The following is a 26076-nucleotide window of genomic DNA, read 5'->3' as shown; positions in this document are numbered from 1 at the left end:
GTGTAAAGGGACAGAATATACAGTTTGGACAGTATAAAAACCATTACGCCTATGGAGAGTCCCCACAAAGATAGCGAACCAGACGTGTGTGTGTGTGTGTGCACGTGTGCGCGCATCCCTCAGCCTCTTGTCCTGGTCATAAATATTAGATTAAATTAGATGCACATCAGCAAGAGTTTGGACAAAGCACTTGGTCTGACAATAATTTGATTGGATTTCAATTCTTTACTAAATTATACTGTCAGTACCATAACATTTTAAATACAGTCACAATTTTAGGTTAGGGGGTTGTCATTACTACAATAAGTACATAGTATGTTCATGCGAAACAGGACTGTAAGATAAAGTGCTACTATATTACCATATTAATCAGGGCCGAGCACCGACCCTATTGGAATTGCTCCGTTTATTATTATATATATATTTTTTTTTAAACTGACGCCTCAATGTTTTTTTAAGGTTTAGGTGCTTAAAAAACTCCCTGTGTTTTGTGCTTGTGAGAAAACATTTTGTTTTGAAGACTTCATTTTTCTTTTGATTCTGTCTTTTGTCCTATCTATCTGTAGATCATGGCCCAGGGGAAGGGTCCACACGGACAGGTTAATAAACTAGATAACATGCTGGGCAGTCTTCAGTCTGACCTCCACAAGCTGGGAGTGCAGACGGTTGCTAAAGGAGTGTGTGGTGCCTGCTGCAAACCCATTGTGGGCCAGGTGAGAGTTGCAGAGAGATACACAAACTTTTTTCTACCAATTCTGACTTTTTATCAGAATTGCGTGATATAAAGTCGCAATTACGAGTTATAAAGTCAGAATTGCGTGATATATAGTCGCAATTACGAGTTATAAAGTCAGAATTGCATGATATATAGTCGCAATTACGAGTTATAAAGTCAGAATTGCGTGATATATAGTCGCAATTACGAGTTATAAAGTCAGAATTGCGTGATATATAGTCGCAATTACGAGTTATAAAGTCAGAATTGCGTGATATAAAGTCGCAATTACGAGTTATAAAGTCAGAATTGCGTGATATATAGTCGCAATTACGAGTTATAAAGTCAGAATTGCGTGATATATAGTCGCAATTACGAGTTATAAAGTCAGAATTGCGTGATATATACTCGCAATTACGAGTTATAAAGTCAGAATTGCGTGATATAAAGTCGCAATTACGAGTTATAAAGTCAGAATTGCGTGATATATAGTCGCAATTACGAGTTATAAAGTCAGAATTGCGTGATATAAAGTCGCAATTACGAGTTATAAAGTCAGAATTGCGTGATATATAGTCGCAATTACGAGTTATAAAGTCAGAATTGCGTGATATATAGTCGCAATTACGAGTTATAAAGTCAGAATTGCGTGATATATAGTCACAATTACGAGTTATAAAGTCAGAATTGCGTGATATATAGTCGCAATTACGAGTTATAAAGTCAGAATTGCGTGATATATAGTCGCAATTGCGTGTTATAAATTCAGAATTGTGAGATATTATATAAACTAGCAATTGCGAGAAATAAACTCGCAATTCTGACTTTTTTTCTCACAATTGCATGTTCAAATCTTGCAATTCTGACTTTATAACACGCAATTAGGAGATATAAAGTCAGAATTGCATGATATAAAGTTGCAATTGCGTGTTATAAAGTCAGAAATGTGAGATAAAAATTCGCCATTGTGAGATAAAAAGTCGCAATTATCTTTTAAAATATTTTTTTCTGTGGCGGAAACAAGCTTTCATAGATTTTAGCTTTCAGCCAAGATTATATGTTGTGTGTCTAGGTAGAAAGAGTTGGTCACATCTAAACAAAGGTTGTGTGTGTGTGTTTCTGTACAGGTAGTTACTGCGATGGGGCGCACATGGCATCCAGAGCATTTTGTGTGTACACACTGCCAGGAGGAGATTGGCTCCAGAAACTTCTTTGAGAGGGAAGGACAGCCATACTGCGAGAGAGATTACCACCATTTATTCTCTCCGCGCTGCTACTACTGTAACGGACCCATACTGGATGTGAGAACCAATTTTGTAACTTCATAGATTAATTAGATTTTTCAGTGTGAACACTGAACAGCAAAAAAAGCTCATAAAATCTAATGCTTAAAGGTGCATTGCGCAACATTTCATGTTAAAAATACCCGTTTTTATAACCCATACATGCTTAAACAATTGCCTGATGGGCTGAATGAGCCTGATCACTGTGATTGCCTCTATAATCCTGTACAGTAAAATAAATAAGAGGGATTCGGGACGGAATTTGAGACTGGGCGTGACGTCATGCGCGTTCACGCTCACCTGGCTATGTCTGGCAGGCTTGTGTATTCGCCGCCATTCTCCGTATCAGCGAAGACAACTCGAGCGACAAAACTGCAGTCAACTTTCGACAAAAGTAGAAGATGGATTCAAAGAGACCGGCTTGTAGTTCATTCCAAACCCCAACGCAAACTCCACGTAAGACAAAGAAAAGAAAACCGAAGTTTTCTACTACCCACATACATTTTCCCCTCACACATAAGTGTGTAATTTACTCAAATGCCTTTCCTTTCATATATTTAAAATGACTTGCAGATTTATAACTTTATTACATCTAGTGTTGCTTTCGTCAACGAAAATTAATACTAAATATCGTCGTCAACGAACCTTTATCACGTAACGAAAACGAGACGAGACGCAACGTAAATGCTGGTCATGTGACGATGACTATAACTAAATGTATAATGCAATATTGTTGACGAAGAAAAACGAGACTAAATGTGGTTTACAAAATAAAAACTATGCTAAAATGTCTCTTCATTTTCGTTGACCAAAACGAGACGAGACGAAATAACGTTAAATAACATTTCGTCTCGCCTCGTTTTGGTCAGCGAAAATGAAGAGACATTTTAGCATAGTTTCTATTTTACTTGCATTATTATTATGCAGCATTTCTTTTTCCTGTGTCACTTCAGGGGCTGCGTGAGATCGCACTGCGCAGACGCAGGCGACTTCACATTTAAGCCCCACTCGCGGCATTATTTAGAAGATGCAGCTGCGTGAGTTACGCTGTTTCACACATACTCCGCGTGTAGTGCGTATGCGGTGCGTGTTGCGGTGTGTATGCAGGAGCAGCACGCGCTATTGTGCTCTCACGTGTGCTGCGTTTGCAGTGCGCAACTGATCTACGGCTGTACCACAATCACAACATTTATTCTCTATTTTTTATTTCAAATCAATATTTTTAGCCTACATCCATTATGTCGTGTTGTTGAGGTACTGTGTAGATCTCTGCTCTGCTGTTACGCACCGCTCTTGGAGCGCATTGCCGGACCGCATCCGCGTGCGGTGTGAGCGCTCTAACCATAGGCTCTATTCAGGGGCGTGGTACTGGGGGGATAAAGGGTACCGAGTACCCAGGGCCCGAGGCAAGGGGGGGGGGGGGGGGGGGCCTTAGAAGTCGCAGGGCGGGGGCCCTTAGAAGTCGCCGAGCTCAAGTCAAAAGTCCGTCTCCACCCCCCCGTGTTGGAGAAGTCGCCGAGCTCAAATCGTCTAATCAAAAGTCAAATCGTCAAATCAAAAGTCCGTCTCCACCGCCCCACAATTTTCATTGACTAAAACTTGACTATGTCTTTCGTCGACTAAAACTAGACTAAAATATCATCAGTTTTCGTCGACTAAAACTAGACTAGACTAAAAAGAGTATGAACGTGACTAAAACTAATAAAAACTAAAATGACAGCTTGACACAAAGACTACACTAAAACTAAAATTAAAACAGGCCGCCAAAAACAACACTAATTACATCTGAAGACATTATGACTGTAAACAAAAGATTTGTGCGGCTGATGCTCCTTTGGTTATGAACAGCTCGTGTAAGCGTGCGTGTGCGTGTAGTCCACGAGCGTGCACACCTCTGGTTGCAGTTTCGCTTGTCGCCAGAGGGGGCATAGTTCTGCAAAAACTCAGAGACTTGCGCAATGCACCTTTAAGTGAGGGTTATTACCCAGTTTGAGTCATTACTACAATAAGTACATAGTATACTGTTCATGCGAAACAGGCATAAAATAAATTGCTACTATATTTTTTAGAAATTAGTTCCTGTGGTGATTGACAGCCTGCTACAGATGTTAACACAAAACATTACCCCCCGAAAAAAAAAAAAACGTGATAATTTTTCTCACCTCACAGAAAGTGGTAACGGCGTTAGACAGGACGTGGCATCCTGAACACTTTTTCTGTGCCCAGTGTGGGGCGTTCTTTGGTCCTGAAGGCGAGTAAACACATAGCCCAATTTTTTCTTTGTTTTTTATTATTGCACACTTATTCTAAATCTATCTTTGTTCTACTTTTTCAGGGTTTCATGAGAAGGATGGGAAGGCGTACTGTCGTAAAGACTACTTTGACCTCTTCGCTCCTAAATGTGGCGGCTGTGCTCGTGCCATCCTGGAGAACTACATCTCTGCCCTGAGCTCTCTCTGGCATCCAGAGTGTTTTGTGTGCAGGGTGAGTGAGTGTATAATTAAGAAAATTCATTTTTAGTTGGTTTGTTGCTTTGGTTTTGGAAATACCCTACCAGTTCGAGTGATTTACAATTTTTATCGCTTCTGCTCACCAAGGCTGCATTCATTTGACCAAAAATACAGCAAAAACAGAAATAATGTGATATATTATTACAATTTCAAATAACTGTTTGCTATGTAAATATATATTATAAACTGTAATTGATTCCTGTGATCAAAGCTGTATTTTCAGCATCATTACTCCAGTCTTCAGTGTCACATGATCCTTCAGAAATCACTCTAATATGATGACCTGCTGCTCAAGAAACATTTCTCATTATTATCAGTGTTGAAAACATTTTTTTTTTCTGCTTAATATTTTTGTGGAAACCATGATACACTACCATTAAAAAGTTCAGGTCAGTTTAAAAAAAAAAAAATGCATCAAAGTGGCAGTAAAGACAGTAAATTTATAATGTTACAATAGATTCTGTTTCAACTTTCTATTCATCAAAGAATCCTGAAATAAATCTATCATGTGCAAGTGTTTTCAACATTGATAATAATCAAAAAATGTTTTTTTGAGCATCAAATCATCATATTAGAATGATTTCTGAAGGATCATGTGACACTGAAGACTGGAGTAATGATGCTGAAAATTCACAGGAGATGAAAGTAAAACAGTTATTTAATAATATTTCACAATATTTCAGTGTTTTTGATCACATAAATGGAGCCTTGGTGAGCAGAAAAGACTTCATTCAAAGACAGTCATAAATTTGAATTGTTCCGCACATGTGTGTATCAGTGCTTTAATGAGTAATGGTGTGTTTGGGGTGTGTTTCAGGAGTGCTTCACACCCTTCATCAACGGCAGTTTCTTCGAGCACGACGGTCAGCCCTACTGTGAGGTCCATTATCACTCCCGCCGCGGGTCGCTGTGTTCCGGCTGTCAGAAACCCATCACGGGCCGCTGCATCACCGCCATGGGCAAGAAGTTTCATCCCGAGCATTTTGTCTGTGCCTTCTGCCTTAAGCAGCTCAACAAGGGCACCTTTAAAGAGCAAAACGACAAGCCTTACTGCCAGGGCTGCTTCATCAAGCTGTTCAGCTAGAAAGATGCCTGACTGACCGTGTGTGTGTATGTGTATATTGAGTATGATTTAGTGTAAAGTTTGCCTGTTGTGTGTGTGTGTGTGTGTTTGTCGTTCAGGTTTATGTCTGACTCTCGACATCCCTACATGACGTTTGCTGGTCAGGTTGAAAAGATGGTGAAGTGATGCGTGCTCTCAAAAGCCAGGTTGTTTTTAGAGGGTATTAGAGGAAAGTTCAGGAGATGTTTGTTGAGAAAGTGTGTGAGAAATGTATTCTGCTCACTGGTTGAGCTGCAGAGAAACTGTTTGATGAAGAGAGAACGGTTCTGGAGGGATGATGGGAAATTAAAGTTTGAGACACAATCAACTGAGATGAACAAACAACAACTGGAAATCAACCGAATAACCAACTTGAGCCAATAGTTGCTGGGTGAATTTCATGAACAAATATCCAGGTCATATATCAGCCCCAAACCAAAAGGAAAAATAAGAAATTACATTTTTGCGGTAAAAACATTTTAGGACTATTAAGAACTTTTTTGTATTGTGCCATTATTTTCAGAAAAATTAAACACATTTAATTGAAATTTTGCTCATTTGTCAGTGCACGTTTAAACACATGACATTTTTTTCATCCAAATTCTCATTATCGTGATGCAATTTTTATTACTGTAATATAATAAAAAAATCTGTCCAATAACAATATTTTTATTATTATTTTAAATTTGAATAAACTAAATTCTTCATTGTTAATAGTCCTAAAATAGGCTTAATTTTGTTGTAAGCGAAATATAATTTATTGTTATTTATTGCTATTTCTTTGTATTTTGGAGTGAAATATGACCCGGATGTGTTCTTGACAGATTGTTAGGTTATGAAAATGTCTATTTGCTGCATTTGCGTCATTTTAACATTGAATTCCACCTCGACGAATTGCTCCTTTAAGTGCCTTGTTTTGTATTACAAATTTGACTGATTTTAAAAGACTTTTAAACTATATACTAAACATGTAGTTTTGCATACAAGATATAACGTGACATTTCTAATCTATGTTGAAGTTGTATTTTATTAAAGGAATATATGGGGTTAAATACAACTTTATCTTTATGGACGGCATAACAAGATTACCACAGAAAATCATTTCTGCTCATCCTTCAGTTTGTTAAATCAAAGGAAAATTTTTTTATTTACAGTCAGTTTTGAAAGTAGTTAACTATGATATATGATCCATTTTATATATATATATATAATTAACCTATAATATTCCTTTGAATGAACCAGTCACATGAAATCTTGGGAGATGTTTTGTAATAAGATTGACTATAGGTTTTTATTCACAAAACAATTACTACACAACCACTGATGACTCTAATCATCCTAGAAATCAAAGATGTGATATTGTTCATCGAAATAGCTGTGACAATATTGTGCAATTTTCAACCCTTGAATACAGTATATGATTTGATTGGAAATGAATATCCGATATTGTCTGGCTCATTCTCAGAGACAATATTGTAACTGCTGTATTATGATATTGTGATATTATAGTATATTAATCCTTTTTTCTTTCTCTCTTTCATTTTGCATGGAAGTCTTAAGTGTCTTTCAATCATTTTAAAGGGCAAGTTTTGAAAACTTGCTTTGAAGTTACAGATGGGTGAACTGATGAACACTTTCTTGTATTTTAAGAAACATGTTGTCACTGGAAAAGAAGTGATTTTTGCGATCAAGAGTATTAAATCTATATATGCGGTCCCTGATATCTATTGTAATGGTGCGGCTTTCTGGATGCCTGATTGCAAATATGATTTATTGGATGCGTTGGCCGAATATACCAGCAAGTGTTTATTATATGAAAGCTTTTATATGACCCGATGTGCCAGAGATCTGTACGTGTGATTCACTCTCAGAACACTACTTTGAAAGTAGAGGATAATTGCTTTATTAAATTCACTTTTCTTTGATAACTCAATTGTAATAATCCGTCCTGTCTGTTGCTGTTCGTTTTGCTCCTAATCGCTTTGTGCCAAAAGAACGTGCGTTGGAAATCTAGGGATCATATCTGTTTTAATCACACATTTACACTGGTCGGACGTTGTGCCTTTGTTTATTTTGAGATTTTCTACCATATAAATCGATCTGACGCTTTTCTATTTCTGTTCATGAGTGTTTTAGTATCCCTTTACAGATTTGATCATATACCCAATGTGAAAACAGCTATGCATATTTTTTTCTCCTGTAACACTGTCACATTTTGTTCTGTGAGTATCGGTTACTGTTTCAATTCATGCAATTATATACAAATAAATCTGGTGTTTTAATGCACTGAATATTTTCCTCCTGGTGTTGTTTTTTTATTATTATTAATAAAATAATATACTAACAATGTTGCCTTGACATTTGTAGGCAAGACAAGTCTTTTTGACCACACTTGGATGTAGTTTTTTTTTGTTTGCTAGTTTAATTTATTTTTAAATGTATTTATTTTACTTGGTCTCTTTCATTTTAATGTTTATTGATTAAAAAAAAAAATATATATATATCAAATAAATATACAGCTTTTAATAAAATGAAGAGAAAACGTTTGGACCCCATTCAGAATCTTTGACCAGTGCTGGACTGGCGCCCTCTAGAGGCGCTATGCGGAAATTACAAACGCAAGCCCTGAGAAGCACGTGGCTCTCGAGGACGGTAATGACTCCGGAAGTGACGACTTAAATCCTTTCCAGATCGAGGCCGGCAAGATGGCGGCGGACACGCAGGTTGGTGTGATTCGAACCGCTGCTGCATGATCATTAAAACACAAACTTTTCTTCTGCATCTCACCACTTTCTTATGAGTTTCCACATAAAGGTGACGTGTGATCTGCGAGCGCGTGATGTTCAGACACACCAGGAAGCGCTGTGCGCAAGCGAGTGCATGAATGTTCATTAATAACGACAAACTGAGCATTAACGATGGCTGAATTGCATAATAAGCACATTTATAATGATTCTACTGTAATGTGAGAGAGATTGAGACTGTTGTAAGTGTGTAACCCACTTAAATGTGTATCTGCCTATCAAACACGCATTCACTTCAGTTTCTCTTAAGAAAGTGCTAGAAGTACCATGTTTTGTGGACATGGTATCATTGTAAAAACATGTTTTTTGAACATATAACACTGTATTATCATCATGATCTTCAAAATGCAGTGTAACTATACTGTGGTACATAAAAAAGCTAGTCAAACAATCACCTGTACCACGGCAATCATACATTTTGCCTAAAATACTAATGTAAAATTAATAAATGAATATCCTTATGTCAGTATATGATGGTTTCAAAATCGTTGTCATTTTTTATTGTGTTGTTTTATAACAGCGAAGACTAACGATGTCATCTCGAGCTTTAATAAAGTAACAATAAACGTAGTGATAACTATTGCATTGGAAACAATGTTCACCATGATAAGCTTTTGTAAGTTGTGCTTAAGATGGTAGAAACAGACCCAGATTTGCAATATAACTCCAATACATGTTACATGATTATGATGTAATATGATATACGTGTTTTTATTATGATCAGCAGTGCTCTGATGGCTGTTATTTGTGTGTTTGTAGGGGCAGGTTTCAGATACACTGAAGAGATTCGCTGTGAAAGTCACTTCATCCAGCACCAAAGAGCGCAAGGAAATTCTTGGAGAATTGAAGGAATGTGTAAAAGGAAAGGGTGAGTTGATCTGTTGCTGCATCAGACTATATATGATTTTTCAGTTGCGGTCAAGCTCCAAAAGTCACATAAAAACACAGATAAAGCTTCATAACAGTTGTTCGTACACTAAGTCATCAAAGTCTTACGAAATTTTGGTTCTCTTATGCTCATCAAATACAGTAAAAACTGCAATACTGTGAAATAATTGAAAGTTTTCTATGTGAATATATTGTAAAATGTAATTTATTCCTTTGATCAAAGCTGAATTTTCAGCATCATTACACATTAAAGAACGCTAAAAAGATGTCACGCAGCACGCTATCATACAGAAGACATTAAAGTAAGTTATTACGTGTTTATTTATAGTGTGATCTGTCAGCGAAATTAAGCTCAGGCAATATAAAAAACAAAGAGAGAGTCTTTAAACGTGATACTTGTGAGTTCTGACACATCACTGTCCTTCCACTGAATACCTTTCACAACTGTTTTGATAATGTCGGGTATCAAGAAACATTTCTGATTATTATCAATGTTAAAAACAGCTTCATATTTCTGTGGAAACCTTGATGCGTTTTATTTTTTAGGATTCTTTGATCAATTAAAAGCTCAGTAGAACAGCATTTATTTGAAACGGAAATCATTTGTAACATTATAAATGTCTTGTCACTTTTGATCAATTTAATGTGTCCTTGTTGAATAAAAGTATTAGTTTCATTCAAAAACATTTAAACATTTTCTACAGTAGTGTATGTTAACTCTGCATGAGGTACACATTTATTCAGTGAAAATTTCAAGCTCTGCATTACTTCTGAAATCTCATTTACACATGCCCATATTTAGATGTTTCAGTCATAAAAGTCTGACTTTCATTTTTGTCTGAACTGTTTGAAGTCTGTAATTATTTGTGGTTAAATTCTCTCTTTAGACCTTCCTGAGCCGGCCATCAAAGGACTGTGCAAACTCTTCTATCTCACCCTGCACAGATACAGGTGTGTGTGTGTGAGCGATCTCTTCACATCTGTCCATTAAAGCAGGGGTTTCCATCTTTTAGAGGCTACGAGGCTATCAAATACGATCATCCTCGCAACGGACCCTCATCAGAAATTTTAAGGCAGCTATAGATATGTTCATAAAGGCCCAATTTATTTAAATTTCAATTGTATTCTATACCAATTTAAAATATTTTTAAGTTTGCTTTCTACTCACTACAGTACTTTTTTTTAAATGTATAATTTATTTATTTAAATTCAAACTTTATAGTTCACTCATTTATTTGAATCAAAGTTGTAATATTTATTTATTTTAAACACATTATTATTGTTTACTTATATCATTTCATAATAATCTAATTTGAAGTATTTTTATTATAAATATATAATTTTTAACAATTAATTTATTTTAATTTAACTATTTAATTAATTTATCATTTGAACTTTTTTTATTTATTTAAAAAAACATAAAATTTCTCTAAACTCTTCCACGGACCTCCTTGGACCCCCCTTCAAAAATGAGACCATATTATTATGTTCTTTTACAAAGTCTTGATATTGTTTTTGGACTGTACTAGAATAGATTTTCATGCATGAATGTTCAAAAAACACATTATTTTCCATTGTTGCGGCTCCTTTCTTCCTAGTCTATCAGTAACGCTCTGTTAAGTTCCCGTCTCTATGAAGCCCCTCCTTCTGAAAAGCACACTGTGCTCTGATTGGTCGGCTGGAGCAGTGTGTTGTGATTGGTCAAGTGCTTCGAGTGTGTTTGGGAAATGCCCCGCCCCTTTCCATAACCGCCAGTTTCAACACACTACTAACTAACTAAACCAGGCCCCGCCCCTTTATTCTGCGTATTAATTATTTAAATGAGGAATAATATGTCCTCTTTAAAACATGCGAGGATGTCCTTCTGATGAAGGTGGATTTGATTTGTCTTCTCAGGGATGCCGCATCTCGGCGAGCTTTGCTCTCGGTCATCGAAGTGCTCATCCAATCACAGCCTGATGCCATCGCGAGCAACCTCCCCCCCGGTCTGCTCAGCTGCGGGGTGGTCAGCAGGGGCGTGATGCCTGGGTGAGTGACTGCAGTGCACAAACCTTATCCTCATCAGATGCAAATTTACCCAAGCTACGATCTATATATATGATATAATGTCAAAAATCCCCCAGGAAGAGCACAGCGTCAGGAGCCTGCTGCGCCCTGCCATGGACATGTTTGATCGTTCGCACTGTGTTTCCCACCGCAGACAAGAGAAAAGGTGCCAACTGGAAGAAACTGGTCAGTTGCATTAATGTCTTTATTAATCATAGCTTAGTTTAGCCGTAGTTCTAAACCTGTACGGCTCTCTTTTTAATTAATGTTTTTTTTCTATCCCATCATATTCTCTGTTTTCCAATCAGGTTGAGGTTCAGAGTTTGCTGCTGGCTGAGGCGGTGGGCGGAGCTTCTGGGAACGCGCTCAAGTCAATCAGCAAACGCTTTCACAAGCTGTGGAAGGAGGTAAAGCTAAATTAATCCAGTCTGATGTCTCATACAGTGTCGTTTACAAGTGTAGGCTCAGTAAGATTTATTTGATAAAAATACTGTAATCTTGTGAAATATTATTGCAGTCTAAAATAACTGTTTCCTATTTGAATACTTGTAAATGCAATTTATACTTGTGGTCAAAGCTGAATTTTCAGCATCATTACTCCAGTCTTCAGTGTCACATGATCCTTCAGAAATCATTCTAATATGAGGATTTGATGCTCAAGAAACATTTCAGATTATTATCAATGTTTAAAACAGTTGTGCTGCTTCATATTTCTGTGCAACTGTGATGCATTTATTTGAAAGGCGTTTATTTGAAATGGAAATCTTTTGTAAATTTATAAGTGTTTATTGTCTTTTTTGATCAATTTAATGCATCCTTTCTGCATCAACATATGAAAAATTTTGGTTCCAAAACGCGATAAACGCCATTTTTTGCAAAAATTAGTTACTGCAAAAATCAGTATTGTATCTGGTTGGTATTGGAAAGTCAATCAATGTTTAATTTTAAGTAAAATGCGATATCCGCCGTGTTATTCTGTCATGTTTTCACCCTTTCTTTCCAAACCGCGGCAAACGCCAGTCTCCCTTCTCTGCAGAATGCGATATATCCGCTCTCAGCCAATCACAACGCACCATTCCACGCAATGTAAACAGTAACGGCAGCGCCTTAAATACACCCGGCTTCCTTGTTTTTCTTATCTATTTTGTACTTTTCGATCAACAAACAAACAAAAAAATGAATAATTTTGACGGCATTGATGAACCTGTGGTTGTTTCTGCGGTGGGTAAGAAACACAAGGCATCGAAATCGAATCATTTACGTGAGGAGATTATTAAGAAGATGAGGCACTCGGCAGGAGGAAAAATGTTTTCAGTCTTCTTTACAGTTCTTAATAAAAATATTATACTAAAACTTATGTTGTTGTGTATTTTCAACAGTTACAATATGAAAAAAAAAAACTTTTATATTGATTCAATGAATTAATTGCATTTAGATTTTTTTTTTTTAATGGATTTATTGCATTTTGGGGAAAATAATCCGTTTTTATAATAAATCTTTGAAAATCAAAACCTGGATTTAATTTTTTTTTTTTTTATTACGACCTACAAATGCAATGTGAAAGTTTGAAACAGAAAATAGTGGTTTTCATCTTTCCACTTTCTTGGTAAAGAAAACACATTTTTACTCAAATTAATCTAAATGGATGTATTGCGTTTTGGAACCAAACTCTTCATATATATATATATAAACAGACAGTTTAGTACAGCTTTTAGTTTTATATTTATAATCTTTGTGTTTGTTTGTGCAGACCCCGGGTCTGGTGGATCAGTACATGAGCACTCTGCTGAGTCTGGACCAGAGCTGTGTGTCTGTACCTCTGCTGGGAGTGTGTGTGGACTTCTGCACTGCGCAGAAAGACATCGCCACCATCAACAAACACAAGGTGATCAACTTCACATGCCATGAGACTGTGGTGGTGCTTCCGTTTCAATGTTGTTTTAGTATTGATATATGTTTTAGTATTTATTCATATTTTTATTTAGCTTTAGTTTTGATATGTTTTTTAATTTTAGTTTAATTTTGAGTTATTTTGATGTTCTTTTGGCCTTTTTTTAATTTGGCTTTAATTTATTTTAGTTTTATTAATTTTAGAACTTCCACTTCAATCAGTACAACTAAAAAAATAGTTTTAGAATGTTATTGAATATGGAAATGTTAATATATTTGGTCTTGGAGGACTAGATCTACTGCTGTTGATTCCTGCTGCCGAGCAAGTGTGTTCTTGCTACTACTAATAGATACACAGACACACTGCTGTGAGCATGTAAGATATGCTGCTGCTGCATAAATAGAAGGGCGTCACTCCTTAATAGTCGACTATTAGTTGACTGTTAGTTGACTAGAAGAGACTTAGTCGACCAAATTTTAATTATTTGGCTAGTCACAGAAAAAAAACTCCACACAAAGTGGCGAAGTCACGCTGTCTGTGACGGTCAGATCGCTAACATGGCTGGTCCATGTGTCGCGCAGGAGATACAAATATTCGTCTATCATTCACCGACCTCAAATATGGCTTATCATTTGAAACGTTAGTAGTAGCCTAACATTAACCTCTTTACAATAAAATAATAATTTTTGGTCATACAGATAAGAGTAATACATACATTCATAAAACTGTAAAGGGTTTTATTTTTTATAAACTTTAAAGGGGTCATATAATGCCATTTTTGTACAAGCTAATATGATTCTTTAGGGTCTAAATTAAAAGTTTGTAATATACTTTAATTAAAAATTCTCATTAGTATTGTAAGAAAACACTTATTTTACCTGGTCAAAAACAGCTCTGTTTTCAGCACGCCGTTTCAGTGCACATGACTTTAAATGATCATGAGCTTTGCTGACTCCGCCCCTCTGTTCTATGCGTACACCAGAGCTCTGGCGTACACCATTTGTAACTCAATAACCATAACGCGTTGTTCAGTATAAACGTGGGATTATGAATTATATTGAGAACGTCATACATAGAAAACATGCCGTAATGTACCCTGAGTGTAAACCTTAGACGCATTCATTGTGAAGCGTGCAGCTAGCGATTTGCAAAGATTAATATATTAATATAAAGTTTAATAAAACGTTACACTCACTTCCGTTCTTCTGGAGATTCAGCAGGAACACGAATTAGAGGCCTGCATTTCAGCCCGAGCCCGACGGGCCCCGACTTATTTATGCTCCTAGGGCCGGGCTTCGGGCCAATTTTCACGTCATAGTTCACACGCGGGCCGGGCCTCGGGCCTGTTTTAGGCTTATCTTTTTTATAGCCTATTTTAGACATTAATTAAAATAAAACATGAGAAGATGACGATTGAAAAGCAAACATAGAAAGACGTTTTATAACCTATCACACTGACATAAGACTGACACATGACAGTCTGCTCATGCTCACGCTCACGCACACACACACACACACACACACACACACAGGTTTCCCGGCGGCGCGATCTGAGATTCGCGCGACCGGCTCGTTCTAGTGTCCCGCTATGGTAGCGAGCGTGACTTCAGCGCAGCTGGAAAAAGTACGACTGGATTAAAACCTTCCACTGTGGATGCTGTGCTTTTTCTTCACGATGCTCTGAGACTGTTCTTAGCCATGTTAGGAGGAGGTTGTTTTTTGTTTGATTGGACTTTATTTTCATGAGTCTGTTGGAAACTATTGGAAATGGCCATGTTCTGTAGTGAAGACTTGATTTTTGAGGTAAGATAACCTGCATGTTTGTTTTTAATGTAATTTATTTGATTTGTTTAGATTGCATTCTCTGTATTGTAGCCTATATTATAAATTCATTTAGTTTGCGAGCGCTGTTGCGACTGAGCAGCAGAGCAGTTTGCCTCAGCTTTTCAAAAATGACAATAAACGTTTAAACTAACGTTAACTGTCTGTGTGATATGCTTAAGTTGTTTTATATCTATGGATTTTATTGTAGCCAAGTAAAGTGTTGATTTGAGAGGCTATAAATCAATCAATGGATCAAACATGTTTAACTCGCTGTCGGCTGCTTGGTCGTCATAAATTTTGTTTTTTGTTTTTTCTTAATTAACTTTATAAAGAAATGAAAATAAACCTACCGGTAAATACTTTGCCATTGAAAACAAAATATATCTGGTTGGTTTACTGACTGCAACATAGGTCAGGCTGTTTATCTTTTTTTTTTTCTTTTTTTTTTTACGGGCTCGGGTCGGACTCGGGCTGATCATTCTGATGAGCTGTCGGACACGGGCCGGGCTAGGGCCTGAGCGTCTCGGGGCAGGGCCGGGCTAGGGCCTAGATTTGAGGCCCGTGCAGGGCTCTAACACGAATATCTGGTAGCAGCTACCGATCCATTTTTCATGAGCAGCTTCTTAGCAAATCCAGCTTTATACTGTTCCTCGTCTATAAAGCAGTCTGGTGAGAAATGATTTGCGCAAACATGAACGCATTGACGTTGCTCGTGGGGAATATTCCCTTCGAAAACAAACACAGCCACTGCGTCTTCAGCGGTTTGGATTTAGGAACATTAAAATGACTGTGTTCGTTATTACACCCAAGAACAGAACACCACAATCGCTTAGACGCCATTCTGCTTATAGACAGTGCTCCAGCACATCAACAATGACCACGTCGGTCCGCGCAGACTATGATTGACAGCTCTCTCATGGAGCTGATCTCACCCGCGAGGGCGGGTCGGTGTTGAGACGCTCCTGTCAATCAACAATCGTGGGAGGGGCGTCCGTTTTATTGACGTCACTAAAACGAACGGCTCAATTTGAGGCAGGGGAAAACATATAAGGAGATTAAAACAAAAACACTGGATGGATTTTTATCATTATATGATGGTTGTGTACAGGCACTGCCAACACACATTTCAGTACAATCAACTTGTAAAAGTGCATGCACCATTATATGACCCCTTTAAACTTTTATTTGTTGTCAGCACAACTCCTGCTTTTGTAAATTAACGCTATCTGCATCTCGGTTTCCGAGAACAACTTTAATGAAGCATTTCACAAAAATGAACCAAAACACATACTCATAAAAGCATATAATCGCCTCACAGGCATACTCTATATGTCTATAGAAAGCTTGAAGTGTCTACTTTTTAATTAATCAATTCAAATTCGAAAATAAATATTCTCTGATTATGTAATCTGTATAATCTGATTTCTCACGTCCTCTACAGTGCGGAGACGGCCAGTCAGCAGCCGAAACTGACTCAGAAAACACTAGTTTACAAATCATTTTTAAACGTTCAGTGAGTCTCTTTGCTGTTTTTTCGGACTCGTTCATAATTAATGCTTTTTACTTTAACCGGTACGCCCCCGGTATACATAATTAAGTAAGTAATTGATTTATGTAAATGTCCGATTAGGCGACTATTCACTTAAATGAACGACTACTAGTTGAGGAGTCTTTAGTTGGGGGCAGCCCTAATAAGACATACATAAACCCCATAGCAGATCTAGGCAGGTGGAGCTGGGGGAGGTGGAGGGGTTCAGAGGAATTACACTCTACAGCAAGCAATGAACCCAGACTATTTAAATGTTGAGCAGCAAGCTCATTGGCTGCATGCTCAGATTGCATGTAAAGGACCCATCAACCTGCGCCCTCTAGAGTTTCATGACGGAACTAGATTTTATTTCAGTTGGTTGCCAAGGCATCATTTAAAAAGTTTTGAGTCTTTTATTTAATTAGACAAAAACTATTTTTAACTATTTAACTTTTATTTAACCATATCAACACTGTTCTGTTTTAGGCGGCTCTCTTGGACCTGTACATGAAGACGGTCCTCATGAGTAAGACCAGGCCGCATCCGCACATACTGGTGAGAATCTGTGTCGTGACTTTGTTGAATCAATACTCTTTGCAGTGTCAAGATCATAAAACCTAAAGCTGAATGTGTGTTTTCAGGAAAAGAGCGCCTCGATGCTTCGTCACATGTCTCACTCTGAGTTTAAGGAGCAACTGCTGCCCACGTTACAGAAAGCTCTGCTGCGCAGCCCGGAGAACTCCATTCAGAGTGAGTGACACACTACGGCTATCACACACACTCATTCATGATCACACAGATGCATCATGATATCATCATTACTGCTCAGAAGAACAAATGATTACGATATAATGTTACTGTCAATGTCATTTTAGTACAATTGAAATACTATTATAGTTGTTATTAATAGTTTGAATGAGAATTTATTTTAATATTTATTAATCTGTTATATTTATTAAATACATTTTTATCCAGACATCAATGGCTTATTGATCATTATAGGTGTTATCAATCATTTAGTTGTTGTTGCTAGTTTGAGTTGAGAAATACCTATTTATATTAGAGAATTATCACTAATCTGTGTGTGCATTTTACTTTAAAACCAAGCAAGTTGACTCATGAAACCATTTGTTTATTATATTGCAATCACAATATTGACCTCAATAATCACATGACATTTTCCCCAAATCGTGGAGCCCCAGTGCGTGTGTGTGTGTATATATATATATATATATATATCAGACCGGCAAACTTTCGCCGTTTTCTTGGTCAATTGGGTCATTCACGTGAATCGCGTAGAACCGGAGAGTTTTTTGACTCTTTTGAATTCACAAGTTTGAATTCACACCCAGCGGTAATTCAGGAAAAAAATCTCCACATGAAACTTTGGTCTTTTGATCTTTTACTATCGTGTCAATTCTCAATAGATTTTGATTAATATGCGCGATGGAGGGAGAGCAAGGCAGTTTGGATACAGTGAGAGTGCGCGCGCGACCGGCTCTCTCTCTCTATATGCTTGTTCTTTCAGCGCCCTGTCACGAGCGCAGCATAACAAAGCGGTTGCTAACGTTAATTGAATCAAGCAAACAACTAGCTGTTGTTTTTGCTCCAAAAAAGCTTGATTTACCTCGAATTTCACATAAGATTCCTTCACGTTATAAGTTTCCATCAGACTCGCGTTGTAGCGAGGTGTCTCATCCAATGGCGATTCTGACGCAAGTTCTAAGATTCCGATTGGCCAAGAGAAAAAGTACTAAGATTCCGATTGGCCCAGAGAAATGTCAATAAGAATTATCCAATAATGTTTCGCAATTCTAGCCTGCATGCAGATTAAGGGCAGCCTACAATACAATATATATATATATATATATACCGTATACAATATTATTTCAGTTAATGTTTATTTTATTTAAACAACAAAAATGTTTTGTATGGTTTTAGTTAAACATAATAACCCTGGTGACTTTTAATTATTAGCATATATAACAAATCATATATAACAAAATTATATAGTAAAAAAAGAAAAAGAGTATTTCTGCCAGTCCATTGATTATTGCTTTTGTTTATAGAAATGCTCACATGAGATCTAGATAGTGTATTAGTTTCAATTGCAGGAATTGTTTTTTGGAAACCTCTTGTCTACCAAGCCTGAACAAGATATTACTTATTACTATACTGATTGTTCATTTCTGAATAATTCTGAATATGTCCATCTCTGTCATTGGTCTTTCCTCCAGCGATCTCCTCCATGTTGGCGTCTCTCACACTCGACCTGAGTCAGTATGCGCTGGACATCGGGAAGGGCATCTCCAGTGAGTCGTCGTCAGTGATTGAGAGGTTGGTCTGAGGTGTCACGTGCAGGTTTAATGTGTGTGTGTGTGTGTGTGTGTGTTTCAGGTCAGCTGAAGGCCAATAACCCAGAGCTCATGGACCAGGCGGTGGCGGCCCTTCAGAATCTGGCCCAACAGTGTAGCGACCCGAGCGCCGTCCAGGACCTCGTCAAACACCTCTTCGCCATCCTCGGAGGTCAGTGAGGACTTTCAAGCTTTCAGCGGTCATGTACTCTAAAAATCATGATTTATATTAATGGAAAATTCATAGAAATCATATTAAAAATCATTCACATTTTAATAGTGAATGTATACACTACAAAAGTTTTCAAATAATTAAGATCTTTTTCATGTTTTTGAGCTTCATTACTCCTTCAGAAATCATTATAATATGCTGATTTAATGCTCAATAAACATTTCTGATTATTAATGTTGAAAACAGTTGTGCTGCTTCATATTTTTGTGGAAACTTTACAAAAATACAGTTATGGTTAAGTAAAATAATACTACATACTAAAAAAAATTAATTATACTTTTATTAGGCAAGGATGCATTAAATTGATCAAAAGTGACAGTAAAGATCATTACAATGTTACAAAAGATTCTATTTCAAATAAAATGTTAATTTCAACTTTCTATTCATCAAAGAATCAAAAAATAATGTATTAATGTATTATAGTTTCCACAAAAATATTAAGCAGCAAAAACTGCTTTTAACCTGTTAAGCTTCAAGCCCACTTTTGAAAAATCCCCAGAAATCACATACCCAAACTGAAACAGATACAGTTCATGAACCCTTTGCACTAAAAGCACAAGTATGATCTCATTTGAAAGCTGACACCTGGTTGTTTATTGTAAATGTAGAATGAATTATTGTCATAATGAAAAAAACAATTTTAAATAGCTTCAAAGTTTTGTAAAGTTATTAGAAATTTATTTTTATGAAACATCTTTATGAAAATAAAATGGAAGTTGGCCCTGGAGCAATCTAGAAATGCACTGCAGCTAAAGCCACATGTCTGACCATTTTATATTTAAAATCTGAAAATGATAAGTATAAAACTCTGTATTTAGTTAAATGTTTTTCAAGATCATGTCAAATTACTTTATTTTGATTAGACTCTATTAGCAAACTGATGTTTAGTCATCCTCTGAGTCATCTATTCAGTCTATTGTCTCTATTGTTTTGTGGTGCCCCATTCAGTGTCAGTCTCCCCTGTACACATTCACACCTCTCCAGACTGGTTATTATGGATCTAAATATGCATTTCTTTTGTCTGCATTATAGCTACTAACGACTGGCTATTCACAGGCTATTCATAGGGTTTCAAACCCTAATTTCTTTTATCAAAATTCTCACTAAATATTTGAAACTGGTATCAAATGCACTGAAACATTTCAGTAAGCATTCCTATTTAGAAAAAAATCATAAAACAATAACTGCTCGTGGCAGGTGCGCCTGGGCTCGCTAGCATGTTAGCTTAGCACACCATCAATACACGACCATTTATGAGATTAAAATTATGTTTGTGCTCCAAACTTACTATATAACGCAAGTCTAGTGTTTTAAATAATCTTCTGTGATCTAACTTGGCTTCATATTAAAAAAAAATCCGACAGAATATGTATTATTTAGTGTTCTGAACGATGATGAAATCTATATCGATTAGCATTACATTATAAATATAATCTATTATTATGAAATACCTGGCATGGCTTGAAGAACACAGGTAACTCAAATATCATTGCAATCATGTTTATTGTTTTCAAAACATCTTTATCTGCATGTTACAGCGATCTCTGTCAGCTACTTTCTGTATCACTCAGTGACGTCCTGGAATGTCACATGACTATGGGTCTTCTTCTTCATGATCCATATATGGACTTTTATTGGACACATATAGCGCCCCCATGCCATTGGTATGAATGGAAAACACAGCACATCTCAGTAAGAAGCGATCATAACTTACATCGACGCATTTGGGTATAAATTCAATAAATATTATTCCTGTCTATAGAAATATGATGTGAATCTATGAGAATATATCAATATTTCTCCACATCTGCACATTGTTGAGCTAAAAGCCCTCAGGGACGTTGTTTTGTGAATCGCTGTCATGACGACAGCACGGAGTGTTTTTTATGAATGGACCAGCTGACGCTCATAATTCATATTAAAGGTATCGACTCATTGTTTTCATTTCATAACTCCTGACACAAATTAAGACATAACTGTCACTATAAGTTTCTCAGAATACAATAGTGGTCAAATACTGAATCTTGAGGCTTATATCTTTTTAATGATGTATAGTTTGTCAAGGTATAACATTAAATCTGATAGTATATTTGAACTAAATAAAAAAAAAAACGCTTCAGTGCGCCGACGCTCTGGAGACGGTTAAGAGGTTAACATGATAATAATATTAGGAACCATTATTAATAATTATTAAAAAATAACATGGAAACCCACACCAGTAATCTCAGTAAAAGTATAATATGAAGCATATCTAATAATCATTACACGTCATCTCACACACATCACCAGATCCTGGTCACTTTTAAAAGCAGGATATGTTGTTTTGCACAGGCTCAGAGGGGAAGCTGACTGTTGTGGCCCAGAAGATGAGCGTTCTCTCGGGTGAGTATCTGCTGTTTGGACAGCAATGGTTTTACACACTGTTTTCCTTTTCTAATATAGCTAATCACTGATCACTGCTAATTTTCATCAGGAAACCTGTTTGGTTTTTTTGCATTCTGCTGCACTGCTCTTTCAAAGTCTGAAAGTTAGTCTGGCAAAGAGCTCATTCAAGCCCATTTCCAATCCGTCGAAATCGCGGCACCAATCAGAAACGTTGGGGCGGGCTTTACACGATGACGACAGCGCTGGGATTTTGAAGCAGATTTTGTAGCCTACATTACAAAGATGGATGCCGCCGTCCAACATCACTCGTTCCAATCAGCTATCGCGTCTGTTTTAAGCGATTTGAACGTTTCCTTTTAGTTAAAACCGAGCAAAGAACAACACTCGGAGATGTGTCTCCGCCGCTCTGCATACGTCATCTCCTTCATCGCTCTGATTGGGTTTAGGTCTATCCGCGACGTCCGTTGGTGACGCCCCTCTGGAAATGATTTGTCTATGACGCTTTGCCAGACCATAACTCAGTTACAACTGAGAATGGTCTGGTTTTAACCAGGCTATGTAACATGCACTAGACGGACATCTTTGACCCCTGTGCTTGTGTCTTGCGTCTTTTGCAGCATTTTGTATCAAGCTAAAGGAAGTTCAACTTTAAAAAAACATGTTTGAGACATTACTTTTTTCCATTCCACTACCGTACGTCTTGCATTTTTAAATGTGAAAACACGTTTTGTTTAAAAAAATAAAAATCGTCCTTTCCAGTTTATCTCCCAAATCTCATTCTCACTTCTGCATGAATATGTACTTTATACTTTTCTACTTTATTTGTCCCTTTAAGGGAAATTTGTTTTGGGCAATACAGGTAAAAGCTGGATAACAAGATACTCACATGATCAATACCATAACAATCACACAGTTGTGAGTCTTTAAGTAACTTATTAAGCTTCATTTATGTGTGTTTTTGCAACAGGAATCAGAAGTTGCAGTCATCACGCCGTCTCTGGCACTTCCTCTCAGTCTCTGAGCTCCAGCGTGGCTGTGATGTTCATTCCATTCCTGCAACAGGAAGGTGAGAAACCCACTGGATTTTAATTACATTAAAAAGTAACTTTTTTTAATTCACTTTTTTCATACTGGTTTAAACACTGAACATCCACATTAGTATGAGAGCTTTCATAAATGTTTTTTTTTAGGGGACTGGGGTTCGTGAGTTGCTGTTACGATAATAATTAAATTATTATTATTATTATTTTCAATTAAAAATAAATTATTTTAAAATCAAAATAAAGCACTACAATTTTTTATGTTTACTTGTCACGACCATTAACTGACGCCTGAGAACTGTAAACGAACTATTAAATCTTTGAACCGTGTTGTTTTAGTATCACTGGGATACTATTATAGTTTTTATTAACAGTTTAAATTAGTTATTATTTTTATATTTTCCATTTTCATTTTTTCATTTTGTTTGTCATTTTTATTAGTTTTTTAAAATTCCTATTTATTTTTTAGAATTTGTATTTAATTGTGTATTAATTTTACTACTTAATTCTTAATAAAGTTTTTTTAACTACATCAAATTAAACTAAATTAAATGAGAAATGTTTCTATGGCAAATAGCTGAAATAAAATAAGTTTAAGGTTTTTTTTTTCCTTATTTTATTTGTTAACATTTATTTTATCTTAAGTAGCAATATGTTTTTGTTTTAATTTTTTCAGTTTTAGTTAACTATTATAACCCTGTCATAACCCTTAACTTAAAATCTCAGTAGGGCTTCAAATAAATATTTTAAATTAAATGTTGTGAATCCCTGACTTAAAATATCAAGATTTTATTTCTACCCAGTTTGCTATTTAAAAATGTAAAATTAGTTTTTAAATTGTTTTGTTGCAAAATTGGTTTTAAATTCATAATTTAATTTACATTAAACGATCGTAAAAGGTCTTGCCATTTCATAACTGTTTATTATGTTTTATTCATTTTTATTTAATATGCAAGTGCATCAAGTTAAACTAAATTAAATGAGAAATGTTTCCATGCAACTAGCTAAAGTAAAATATCAAGATTGATTTTTTTTTTTTGCTATTTATTTGCTATTTAATGACTTAATATGAAAACTTTGTTTTGTTGCAAAATTGGTCTTAAACTAGTTATTTAATTTACGCTAAACAATCTTAAAAGGTCTTATATTTCTTAAACATGCATAAAAGCCTAATATCTGCTGATTGTTGTATTTGTGTGTTTATAGTCCATGAGGGGACACTGGTACATGCGGCGTCTGTGTTATCGCAGTGGACGGGCCGTTTGACGGTGAACGTACCCTCCGAGTTGAGGGAATGGTTTAAAAAAGCCTTCGGCCTCAAGACGTCCACGTCCCTCGTGCGTCAGGCGTATCTCCAGGCCATGATCGGGGCTTTCAAAGGTCAGTCGGACTGCTGGGATGTTTCACATTGGGCTTATTTGATGTTTCGTCAAAATAAACAGCATCTGTGTGTCTTCATTCTGTTCAGGTGACACTCTCAGTCAGGCTGTTGACTTCCTACCTCTCCTCATCCAGACTGTGGAGAAAGCTGCTGCCCAGAATACCCAGCATGCACTGCTGTCTGAGGGCGTGACCGCCTCTGTGCTGCTCTGTCGGCTGTCTGTGCTCGACTCTGTGTCTGGTGAGCGTTCACACTGGCTATTTTTACATCCACCTATTTTTGTGCACATTTTGGGATATTGCATATAAACGCTGGATTGAAACGCCAAGATGCACACACATTTTTTAAATCCACGTAAAAAACGAATGCACTCAATTGAGGCGGATACATTTTTTTATCTGATAAGAACACATAAGCTTAAAGTATGATGGAAATACAGTTACTGAATAAATCCCTTGATGCGGAAGAAAATACTTTTGTGACTTTGCCTCAACAGAGGATTGGTTGGATAACTGGACTTTACTAGCAGACCAATCGCTTCACAGCATTTCAAATGTTGGTTTGGTGGCTCTGAAACCACTTTGAGCCAAAGTCTGTCATCAGAATGATTTGGTTTAATTCCCTCCAAAAGCGTCTCGCATGATTGCGTTCCCAAAGAACGACAGAGTTTAATGCGTTTCCTCTGTCGCTCTGAGACGCTAGTCATTCATAATGAAGGAAAAAAGAGCTACAGTGGCTTCCCCGGGTGCAGCAACTTCCATTTTTATTACATATATTTTGGACTAACTTCCCAGGAAGTTACGATTATGTTCTCTTGAACACATGTGCTTTATTCGCAAATGTTCTTTGCGATATTCCAACTTTGCACACAAGTTAAATGCGCAACTTTGGATGGAAAAATATCTACTGAAACTCTGCTGACATCCTGTGTCTCATGCTGGTGATCGTCATGTTCTTCTGTGTCTTTAGAAGCGAAGCTGGTGTCTTTCTGGAACCTGATACTGGATGAGAAGAAGCCTCTGTTCACCACTGAGAAGTTCCTCTCTCAGGCCAGTGAAGAAGGTCAGAAACGCTCCGTTCATCAAACTTATCCAGAGGCGATTTTAGGATTTCATTGATGTGGCTCAGAGGAATATTTTTTGCCTTAAGCGGTTAGACGAAGAAGGCCATATTAGGCTTTTTACAAAGTCTTGATTTTGTTTTTGAGCTCTACTAGAATAGATGTTCATGCTTGAATGTTCAAAAAACACATTTTCCCCATATTCTCCATTGTTGCAGCTCCTCTCTTCCCGGTCTGTCAGTAACACTCTGCTGTTTCTCCCATAAGCATCGCCTACGTTTTTTGTATTATTATTTTTTTATTTTTTTTATTTAAAAGTGACAATGCACATCAATTGACATTTTTTGTTTACACTCAAAATGTAAATGCACCAGAGTTAGCAGAAAAGCTCATTTTCATTTGTAGTCCCTTGGCAGGTCAACACATCATCATATTACATTATTAAAAAAAAGAATACATGAAAAATAGAAACAATTAAGACAGAAGAGAAAAAAAAAGATAAAAGAGAAAGAAGGAAATAGAATAATTAAATAAGTACAGTACAAAGAAGGGCAGTACCTGGGATAAGGTAAACCAACTATTGGTGATTGCAGTTTTGATTATTTTTAATCCGTCTCTTCAATGTGAATTTAAACGATTAAAGTTGAATTTAAATGATTAAAGTTGATCATTGAGACCATTGGTGGCAATTGTTTTACCATCAACTTAGGCTTACGATGCTTTTGAGAAACGCAGCCCTGTTTAGTTCCTGTCTTTATGAAGCCCCTCCTTTATTTTCAGTATGCCGTGGGTGGAAATTAGTTAAATGAGGAATATTGTGATGTTCCCGGGAGAAAACTACAATAGAGGCGTTTCATTGAGTTCAGAAACACTGACACTGATATAGAGAATAACTCCCGCTGGAGGGACTTTGTGCTTTGTAACTTTGCAGAGTTTTTTCATGGTCAAACAGCAACATTACACACTAAAGAAAGATGAACATGTAAAAATAAGCGTACTAGGTCCTCTTTAAAGATTTGAACAGCTGGTAAAG

General features: G+C 36.6%; 2 protein-coding genes across 5 annotated transcripts in view; both read left to right on the top strand.

Moving 5' to 3' along the window:
* pxnb (paxillin b) overlaps positions 1 to 5938 on the top strand; it is a 41329-nt gene extending 35391 nt beyond the window's left edge. For all 4 annotated transcript variants that reach the window (XM_056259389.1, XM_056259388.1, XM_056259391.1 and 1 more), the window contains 5 exons: positions 567 to 713; positions 1843 to 2016; positions 4168 to 4249; positions 4334 to 4482; positions 5326 to 5938. In XM_056259389.1, coding sequence (XP_056115364.1) covers positions 567 to 713; positions 1843 to 2016; positions 4168 to 4249; positions 4334 to 4482; positions 5326 to 5592 — 819 coding nt within the window. In that variant the 3' untranslated portion in view covers positions 5593 to 5938. The remainder of the gene's footprint in view (positions 1 to 566; positions 714 to 1842; positions 2017 to 4167; positions 4250 to 4333; positions 4483 to 5325) is intronic.
* Positions 5939 to 8253: 2315 nt separating this feature from the next.
* Positions 8254 to 26076, top strand: part of gcn1 (GCN1 activator of EIF2AK4) — a 66868-nt gene continuing 49045 nt past the window's right edge. Inside the window, exons 1-16 of the mRNA XM_056259387.1 lie at positions 8254 to 8333; positions 9174 to 9282; positions 10190 to 10253; positions 11199 to 11330; positions 11426 to 11534; positions 11657 to 11755; positions 13099 to 13233; positions 17078 to 17146; positions 17233 to 17341; positions 18829 to 18903; positions 18989 to 19117; positions 21509 to 21559; positions 22530 to 22628; positions 23809 to 23982; positions 24071 to 24223; positions 24953 to 25045. Coding sequence (XP_056115362.1) covers positions 8316 to 8333; positions 9174 to 9282; positions 10190 to 10253; positions 11199 to 11330; positions 11426 to 11534; positions 11657 to 11755; positions 13099 to 13233; positions 17078 to 17146; positions 17233 to 17341; positions 18829 to 18903; positions 18989 to 19117; positions 21509 to 21559; positions 22530 to 22628; positions 23809 to 23982; positions 24071 to 24223; positions 24953 to 25045 — 1618 coding nt within the window. The 5' untranslated portion in view covers positions 8254 to 8315. The remainder of the gene's footprint in view (positions 8334 to 9173; positions 9283 to 10189; positions 10254 to 11198; positions 11331 to 11425; positions 11535 to 11656; positions 11756 to 13098; positions 13234 to 17077; positions 17147 to 17232; positions 17342 to 18828; positions 18904 to 18988; positions 19118 to 21508; positions 21560 to 22529; positions 22629 to 23808; positions 23983 to 24070; positions 24224 to 24952; positions 25046 to 26076) is intronic.

The sequence above is a fragment of the Rhinichthys klamathensis genome, unplaced genomic scaffold, assembly GCF_029890125.1.
Source record: "Rhinichthys klamathensis goyatoka isolate OS25496 unplaced genomic scaffold, OSU_Roscu_1.1 h1tg000167l_1, whole genome shotgun sequence".
NCBI lineage: Eukaryota > Metazoa > Chordata > Actinopteri > Cypriniformes > Leuciscidae > Rhinichthys > Rhinichthys klamathensis.
Note: the sequence above shows the minus strand (reverse complement) of the source record. Positions and strands in the feature narration are given on the sequence as shown.